An 8,906-nucleotide genomic window follows, 5' to 3' on the forward strand; every position below is an offset into this window, starting at 1 on the left:
CGTTCCCTTTTGTTTCACTAAGCCTTTGGGCTGGTGCAGTGAATAGCTGCAGAGGTGTTTGTTCATGATGCGCTGATGGGGGGCTGGGTGTATATAAGCCGGCAACCCTCACCCTCCCTGCTCAGCAGGCTGGAGTGTGGCTAAAATAAAACCCCTCTTTTGCTCAAACCTCAGACAGCAGTGTAAGAGTTTTGAGTTGAATTTGTGCCACTGGCAGATTTTGTCAGAAATTAGGGCACTGTTTACTATTTGATGTGTGAAATCACTCACTTTGCAGGTGTGTGGCCAGACGTTTCTTCTCCTCGATGTCAGGCACCGTTTGGAGCAATATAGCTCAAGCTGAAGGTGTGCTATCAAAATACACAGCCTCTTTGCTGCACAGATGTCTCCTTTGTGAGCTTTCGAAGCAGAGCCTCCCCTGTCTTTGCAAGCCTGTGGTGTCTGCCCTAAGCATGTGTTCACCGTTTCCTAGCTGCATCCTTCGCTTCATGGGAATGCTCTGATCAATGTTGGGTCTCTCCCTTACAGGTGGGGGTGGGTGTTTTAGAGCTGATGAATTTGCCTTCTTGTTTAACATGCTTGAAAGTGAGAGAGCAGCCAAATTCCCCCCCGTTCTCCAGGACTTGGCAGGGGGCTGTGCGTTTTGAGTGTGTTTGGCAGAGTTTTGGTGTTCTGACTCAGCAAATGGTAACAAAAGGAGGATGGTGAAGCCTTTCTTTGTTCCATAATCCTGTTTGCTTTTCTGGAAACCAGCTATAGCCTGAGAATCACTGACTCAATTTTTGGATCCTATTCTCATGACAAAGCAGCTGTCTGGTTTAAAACAAGCCCGTTATAAAAAGGGCACCTCGGATCCTGGCTGTTTGTAACAGCATCTGACGTGCCTCCAGCACTGGGGAGCTTGGCTGGAACGGAAAATGTCCAGAGCTGGGCCAAAGGTAAGTTTATTTGCAGAATATTCATGGTTGGGGCTAGGAGTACAGAATTTATCTGGCGTAAGTTGTGGAGAAACTTTGGTTTCTTTGTTCTGCTGGCAGCTTCCTCCCTCTGTCAGTCTGTTGCCAAGAGGAGGTGCTTGAGATCCTCCCTCAAATGGAGGGAAGCTGGAGCTGAGCCCTCCCTAGTCTTTTCCCAGATCTTGGCTCTTTCCTCTAGGTGCTGCTCTGCCAGAGGATGGAATCGGAATACAGTGACTGGGGAGGGGATATTTTAAAACACACCAGGACCTGATGCCTTGTAAAGTGACGGCGGAGGCTGCTGTACCAGCAGTGAACATGGTGAGGTGCATTTGCAGAGCAGAGTCTTGTGGAAGGCTTCCTTGGGAGGAGCTGAGTCCCAACGCCAGCAGAAGCCACCACATGCCCCTTCTATGGTGGAGCAAAGGGTGTGCTGCGACAGAAAGACACTGGATTAGTGACCGTAGCACCGAAGGCAGTAGCATTCCCTGAGAGATGTGAACCAGCCCTGCGATTTGGTGGAATCGGCAGAGGTGAATTTAAACTGGAGAAGGAGGGAGATCAGAAAGCTCAACTTCAGCTAGAGTGATGTGCATCAGATGGGGATCCAGCTCAAGTGCTGTGTTCTTCAAGTCTTGAAGTTAGCAGAGCTGAGCTGGTTGGTCATGCTGACCTTGATGCAGGATTGGGACTGGGCAGAGATAAACAACTGGGAAAGGGGAGCAAGACCTTTGGGCTAGTGACCAGTTTCTCCTGTGAAATGTTAAACAACTGTTAAGAGGCTGTGAACAGACCTGTGTCTTTCCATTGTATGAGTTTTGCTTTTTGGGTTACCTTCCTTTTAACCTGCGGAGACTGTAAGGCCCAAGGGGGCAGAGGGTTCAGAAGCAGAGTGGTTTTGTAGGCGCTGGCCAATGCTATTGAAGGTATGGATTCAGTCTGCTTCTCTGCTCCTTTTGTCTATGATCTTGGCTCAAAGTGATTTGGTTATTTCTGAGCAGTCTTTAGAAACTGAACATGGTGAGCTGTTTCCTTTTAACCTGGTGGCTGTCAGATTGCAGGGGTACAGTTTTTATGTACTTGTGCATAAAGAAGTGCCCGAGAGGAGTTAAGTGAGTGAAAGAGTGCAAATCTCATCTTTTCCCTGTGCTGTGCTTTTGCCTAGCACATTCCTGGGAGAAGAAAAGTGTAAAGGAGACAATTAAACACTATTTCTCACAACCTAAGTAAGTGGTTTGCCCTAAAAAGGGATCACTGCCCCCACGCTGCTTTCTTAGAAAGCAGTGGGCACTCCTGGTTATCGCTTACAGTTATTGTTTATGAGTTTTCTTCTAACAGAGCTGCTGTTGGGAAGAAATATGATAACTGCTATGAGGTGGCCAAGGGAGTAAGAGTTTTACAGTCCTGTAAGGAAGATCTGCTATGGCAAATCTGTTACCTGCCAGGGAAGGCCCAAAAAAGCAAAGTTTGGGCAGTGAGTGGTTAATGGGTTAGCGCTGTAAGCGGAGTATCTTGATGGCTTTACTGAAGGAAGGCGGTTGCATTGGAGTAAGATGCGACTGAAACGAACTGATGAATCTGGAATTGAAATCTCTATTTCACCTGTCATTATCCTGAGGGTGAAAAACGTCAGTCTGCTCTGTTTGTGCCTGAATCATTGGAGGAAAGCTGAGAAGTGCTGAGCGTGAAGGTCTGAAATGAATTGAGGGTGTGTGCAAAGAGCTGTGGTGGAGAATGGGTTGGCAGGAGCCCTCTCCTTAAGTCTTCTTAAAAGTGGTCTCGGAATGAAACAATGAATGACAGTTTTGGTTGGTCATTGTTCTGTGGGAATGACCATACCCTTAATATGCTCTTGGATTTCTTTGGTTCTGTGGCTTTGTAAGTACAGGGAAAATATCCTCCTAGGAACCCCAGGTAGCTTTGCCAAATTGAAGTTCAGTTGTGTCAGTTTGGGTGAGGAAGGAACGTCAAATGAGCTTTTTTTTTTCTGTTACAAGGCCAACTTAACCAACTCCATGCATGGTTGCTGTGATAGGGCATCGCAAGAGGAGCTGGTTCTGCTGGATGCCAGACATGAAATGAAAGCAGCTCATGCAGAACCAGGACCAGAGGTGGTGAAGACCCGTTCTCTTCCCATTGCTCATCACCCTACTGTGAGACTGGAGGAGGCATCTCTGTGTCCTCATGGGGTGCTGCCTATGTGAAGAGCAGACCTGTGGTCTTACAGACATTGGGCAGAGTTCATCATCAACTGTGCTGGACTCTCGCTGTGTGGACAGGAGTGGGACTGCAGATCAGAAAGGGCTGCAGAGCTCTGGGAGTGAGGTTGAAGATGGAGAGAGCTCATCAGCTGTCCCAGGGAAGGGTATTTCAAAGATGCTGTAGCTTGCTTGACCACTGGCTTCAAAAAGAGGATAATTGGTGGTGAGTGACTGCCAAACCTCAGTGAGCAGGGCTTCAGTGTTGCCTCTGGGCTCATGCTGGTGGATTTTTCAGGTGATACCTTAAGGGACAGAGATCCAGAACCAGGATCTGCAGTGCTGCCTCCAGTTCTGGGGACACCAACATCAGAAGGACATGGACCTACTGGAGTGAGTCCAGAGGAGGCCACGAGGATGATGCGAGGGCTGGAGCATCTCTGCTGTGAGGACAGGCTGAGAGAGTTGGGGCTGTTCAGCCTGGAGAAGAGAAGGCTCTGGGGAGACCTTCTAGCGGCCTTCCAGTACCTAAAGGGGCTCCAGGAAGGGTGGGGAGGGACTTGTGACAATGGCAGGGAGTGACAGAACAAGGGGTGATGGCTTGAAACTGGAAGAGGGGAGATGGAGATGAGATGTGAAGAAGAAATTGTTTGCTGTGAGGGTGATGAGGCACTGGCCCAGGTTGGCCAGAGAAGCTGTGGCTGCTCCTCCCTGGAAGTGTTGAAGGCCAGGTTGGATGAGGCTTTGAGTAACCTGGTCTAGTGGAAGGTGTCCCTGCTGATGGCAGGGGGGTTGGAACTGGATGAGCTTTAAGTTCCATTCCAACCCAATTGGTTGGGTTGTGATTCTGTGATTTTATGACTCCCCATGTGCCTGGTCAGGCTGGTGGGACACACTGACCAGTGAGCTCTAGCAAAGATGTGTCTAACTCATTTTTTTTTTTTACATGAAATGAATGGTAAAAAAAATAGTAAGTGTGTTGTCCTAGATTTGAGTCTATGTCCTGGGTTGACACTGAATGAACAGTATTTTTAACAGCAGTGATGTTAGAACATTACGAGTAGCCAAAGGGTGTAGATGAAGCACAACCAGCTGGGAGCAAAGGGTGATTGTGTATCTTAATACTCAAGCTATGGAAAAACTATGGGGAATATGGATTCCAGAGTTCTGCATGTTAGATGTTGATATCACTGTGGCCACAAAAATTCTCTGCAGAGCGTCTGGGGGAATTGGCTGAGGTGATCTCAGATGCTACCAAATAACCTGGCAGCAGGTATGTGGCTGGAAAAGGTGAAATGCTGTCTTGAGCGTGCATGGCGTTGGATCAACCAACTTGCGCATCAGTTGATTCATTGCAAGGTTCTAGAAGACACTGGAGTAGGTAATCAAACTCCTGGTGAGATGGAAGATGGGCTGGTGGTTGGGTGCAGCTGAAAGGGATCTGCTGAGACTGTTTCACATCAAAGGAAAGTAATTTTTGTCATAGTCTGACTTCACAGTACCATAAGCAAGCAAAGGATATAGTCAGGATAGACATGATGGTTTGGGAGCTGTTATTGCAAAGAGCACCTCTTGATGGATAGTTGTCATCTGGAAGGATCTAAGGATGGGGCTGTACAAAAGATTGGTCTGAGTCTAGGGCTTGGCAATATTTCCATGAAGGGCTGTTTGAAGAAAGCATGCATCACCTCTCCAGACCTGGCTGGGTTGGTGATATTTCAACAAGAGGAACGAGGTGCTCACCACCTCTCAAGATAATTTTGAAACATGTTGTTATAAAGTAGGGAAAAAGTGTCCTGAAGCAAAGTGCTTTGTGGTCAGCTGCCTGGCTGTAGAGCAGCTCTTGGCAAAGAACTGTGGTGATGGGTCAGAGATTTGTCAGCTGTATCGCAAACTTGAAACAGCCAAAGCAGAAGCCAACTGCAAATGCAGTCCTCAGATGTCTGACAAACTGTGCTCTCCACCACAGTCGTCAAGTGCTCCTTTAGTTTTTCTTGGCACTGGTAAAGCTTGTGTGATGTCCAGCTTTTGGCATTGACTTTTGAGAAAGCAAACTGTGGACCGTTAAGAGTGGGAACAAGGAGAACGACTGCAGGGCTGGAAGACATGACTCAGGAGGAAAGAGACCTCACCACCCCCTTATCAGTAAAGGTCTAACTGCAAATACCTGGTAAGCCAATATCGATGAAACTCTGCTTAGTACAGTCCCTTGACTACTTGTGGCTCCCTTGACCATAATTTAGTAACTACTGATCTGGAGAAAGTGGGAGGGAAATGTTTTAATAGCTTTTGTTGCAAAGAGGACAGGGACTTCACCAAGGGAGCTTTGGGTTGGCCTGGGACAGAACTAGGTGCTGGGAGGGCAAGGAGTTGGTGGCAGCTGGAAGCGTTGAGGCCAGGCTGGTGAATCAGCTGCCAGGGTTAGTTAGGATGCAGTTGATCCTGCCCAATGGTTGGGCTTGATGACTTTTGGACATCTCAAGGGCTCTATTTTCAGATATTTCATGCTGTAATGTGGCTGGAATATGGACGCAGGCACATGCACGTGCTGGTTGATGAGGAACCTCCCTGCTTTCCTTCCTCTGCTTGTGTTTCAGGTCACCTTCTATGAAGACAAGAATTTCCTAGGCCGTTGCTACGAGTGTGACAGTGACTGCCCTGATTTTCACACCTACCTGAGCCGCTGCAACTCCATCCGGGTGGATGGAGGCACCTGGGTGGCCTATGAGAGACCGAACTTTTCTGGGAACATGTACGTTCTGACGCACGGAGAGTATCCTGACTACCACCACTGGATGGGCCTCAATGACCGCCTTGGCTCCTGCAAAGCCGTCCAGATAGTAAGTGTGACCTCTTCCTAAGGGACATTTTAGTTTGCACACATCATTAAAGGACTTTAGCATGCTTGTGGGTGGCTGCCATCTTCCTGGGGACCTGTGGGAGCTCCCTTGGAGAGGATGGCTCTAGGGGGTTTGTTTCCACAGTCCTGTTCCAGGAATGGCAAGGTGTTTGGTGAGTGGAGAAGGTAAATCTCTTCTGCTCTTGACTGCAATGGGAAAAAGCAGATCTCCCAGGAGTGGGAGGGATGCCTGAAGTCCTTGGAGCAAGCTAGTGTCTCCTGGTATTAGGAGAGCACAGGAACTCTGCTCATCCCCTCCTAACTGATGATGGGAAGATGCTTCTGCAGTCTGTCCTTTGGCCAGCAGGAGACAGGATCAGTGTAGGATGACAGTGAGCAGCATTTATAGCCTGTGGAAGCGCTGGGGGGGGAAAGGACCAGAGGGAATGATCCCTTTCGGAAGCCTATGGGGAGAAGCGATTGCAGAGGAGAGAAAATGCCAAAACCCTGATCCTGGGAGAGTGTTCTGGCCAACCCTCAGTTATATACTGAACATGATGTGATGTGATATGGAGTATCCCATTGGCATCTCCAAATGCCAATTTGGATCTGTTAATCTTACTATGCCCCCCCCAAGTCTTCTGCACCTGCAGACTGGCAAAACATAGGAAATTAGAAAGTCCTTGATTTCACAGCAACAACTAAAAACATCAGTTTATGATCAACATTCTTCTCATACCAAATCCCATACAGAAACCAAACCACAGCGCTGTTTTAGCTACTGAGAAGAAAATTAGCTCTATCTCAGCCCAAACCAAGACAGAAGTTTATGGGGAGGAGCACTCCTTAAAACTGGCAGGGATGGGAACGTGGATGGAGTGTAGAAGGGGTTGGGACACTGAGTGCTGCCGTGCTTTTGCCAGCAGTGGGGCAGACACTGGTGATCTGTTCATCGCTGACTTGAGTAGCACCGCCATGGATTCCCATTGCGTGGAGCAGGTCTCACAGCTGAGAAGAAGTTTTGCTTTTATGTCTTGAGGTCTAACGTCACTTTAAGCCTGTTCTGGGTTTGAGCTAGGTCTAAATCCCTTTGCACAGAGTTTCCAGTGAGTTCAGAGCACTGATCTGGCATAAGAGATAGGAGCCAAAACACATGGGAAATGTAACAGCAATGCAGCTTCTTCCATCAGGATGAAACGCAGAGGCCTAATCCTGCATGTCCACCTGGTGACTGGCTTCCCCTCCTGCCCCTGGGGAGGTTACACGGGGACTGGCCACTCGCAGGCATTAGGAGAAGCCACAATGGCAACACGTGGATCTGAGAGACCCTGCAGAGCTCAGCTGGAGCTTGGCGAGGAGAGCAGGCTCGGGTGGACAGGGGAGGCGAGGGAAGATGGTGTCCAGGCAGCTGGAGATTAAAAACTGCCCCAGTGCCTTCTGGCAATGCAGCGCTTCAAATCACAGTGGAAAATATCGGTGCTACGTTCGGCTGGGATACAACCCAGCTGGGGTCACCAGATGATTAAGCTCCTCATTGCCTGGAGGAGCAGGGAGTGGAGGGGGTCCATCTCTCCTTCTGGTGCTCACATGGAGTGGCTGAAGGGTTGAAGCTGGCACTGGGATAGGCAGGCTGCTGGGAATAGAGAGCCCATCACTTACTGGTGTGGTGTTATCCCTCCCTGCAGCCTTCCTCCCTGCACCCTGGGGCTGTGCTGGGGCTTTGAGCTGAAACTGCTCTGCTCCGGCTCAGAGTGCTTTTGTCATAGTGTCATAGAATGGTTTGGTTGGAAAAGACCTTTGAGATCATCAATGTCTAACTGTTGTGTCCTCTTTGGATGCGATGCTTGGTCAAGAGTTAACCTGGCTGCCTCCCTGCTGTGCTTTTGGGGGCTGATGTGAGCTCTTCAGCCCTGTCCTGGGGTGCTGGGGGGTGGTTTGTACCTGATCTGGGTCAGACCACACCTCAGCTCTGCACCCATCCGCTGGTGACCATCAGAACTGGGAACGTGTCGGTGACTCTTACGCATTTTCTCTCCCCTTTTTCTAGCCAAGCGGAGGCCGGGGCCACATCCAGGTATTTGAGAAGGGAGATTTTGGTGGGCAGATGTTCGAAGCCACCGAAGACTGTCCTTCCATCATGGAGGAGTTGCACATGCGCGAGGTCCATGCCTGCAGAGTGCTGGAAGGGGTTTGGGTTTTCTATGAGCATCCCAACTACCGGGGCAGGCAGTACCTCCTGCCCAAAGGGGAATATCGCAAACCCGTGGAGTGGGGAGCGGTCAGCCCGGCGGTCCAGTCCTTCCGCAGCATCGCTGAATGAGGCAGCCAGTGACTGGGCTGCTGGAGGCCACCAATAAACCAACTGAGTCACTCAGCTCAGTCTTTCCTGCTTATTCCTGGGGTCTGTGTGTGAGTTGGTTTTAAGCTTACACCAATAGCTGGGGAAGGGTCTGGAGCACAAGTGTGATGAGTTCCCGGCTGAGGGAACTGGGGTTGTTGATCCTGGAGAAAAGGAGGCTGAGGGGAGACCTTCTGGCTCTCTCCAGCTCCCTGAAAGGAGGGTGTAGAGAGGGTGGGTCTGTTCAACCAAGGACCAAGTGACAGGACCAGAGGAAATGGCCTCAAGTTGCACCAGGGAAGGTTTAGATTGGATGTGAGGAAAAACTTCTTCAGCCAAAGAGTAGTCAAGCATTGGAAGAGGTTGACGAGGGAGGTGGTGAGAGTCCCTGCTTGCTGTGTTGCTGCTCTGTGGTGAGAAGGGACTGGTGGTGCCTGGGGAGAAGGGATGAGATCTGCATCTATGCATGAGCAGGCAGCTGATGTCCTGTTGCTGGAGGAGCAGGTCCCTCTCATGATGCACGGGGCAACAGGACAGGGGGTGGGGTGGTTGCACTGGGCCAGCACTTGGCTGCA

The 8,906-nt window shown here is 49.7% G+C and overlaps 1 protein-coding gene across 1 annotated transcript; it reads left to right on the forward strand.

Moving 5' to 3' along the window:
* Window positions 1–917: 917 nt before the first annotated feature.
* Window positions 918–8,313, forward strand: CRYGS (crystallin gamma S). The gene is made up of 3 exons (XM_010166469.1): window positions 918–938; window positions 5,752–5,994; window positions 8,041–8,313. The coding sequence occupies exons 1-3, from the start codon at window positions 918–920 to the stop codon at window positions 8,311–8,313; spliced, it is 537 nt and encodes a 178-aa protein (XP_010164771.1).
* Window positions 8,314–8,906: the final 593 nt, after the last annotated feature.

The sequence above is a fragment of the Antrostomus carolinensis genome, unplaced genomic scaffold (assembly GCF_000700745.2).
Source record: "Antrostomus carolinensis isolate BGI_N321 unplaced genomic scaffold, ASM70074v2 scaffold29574, whole genome shotgun sequence".
Classification (NCBI taxonomy): Eukaryota; Metazoa; Chordata; class Aves; order Caprimulgiformes; family Caprimulgidae; genus Antrostomus; species Antrostomus carolinensis.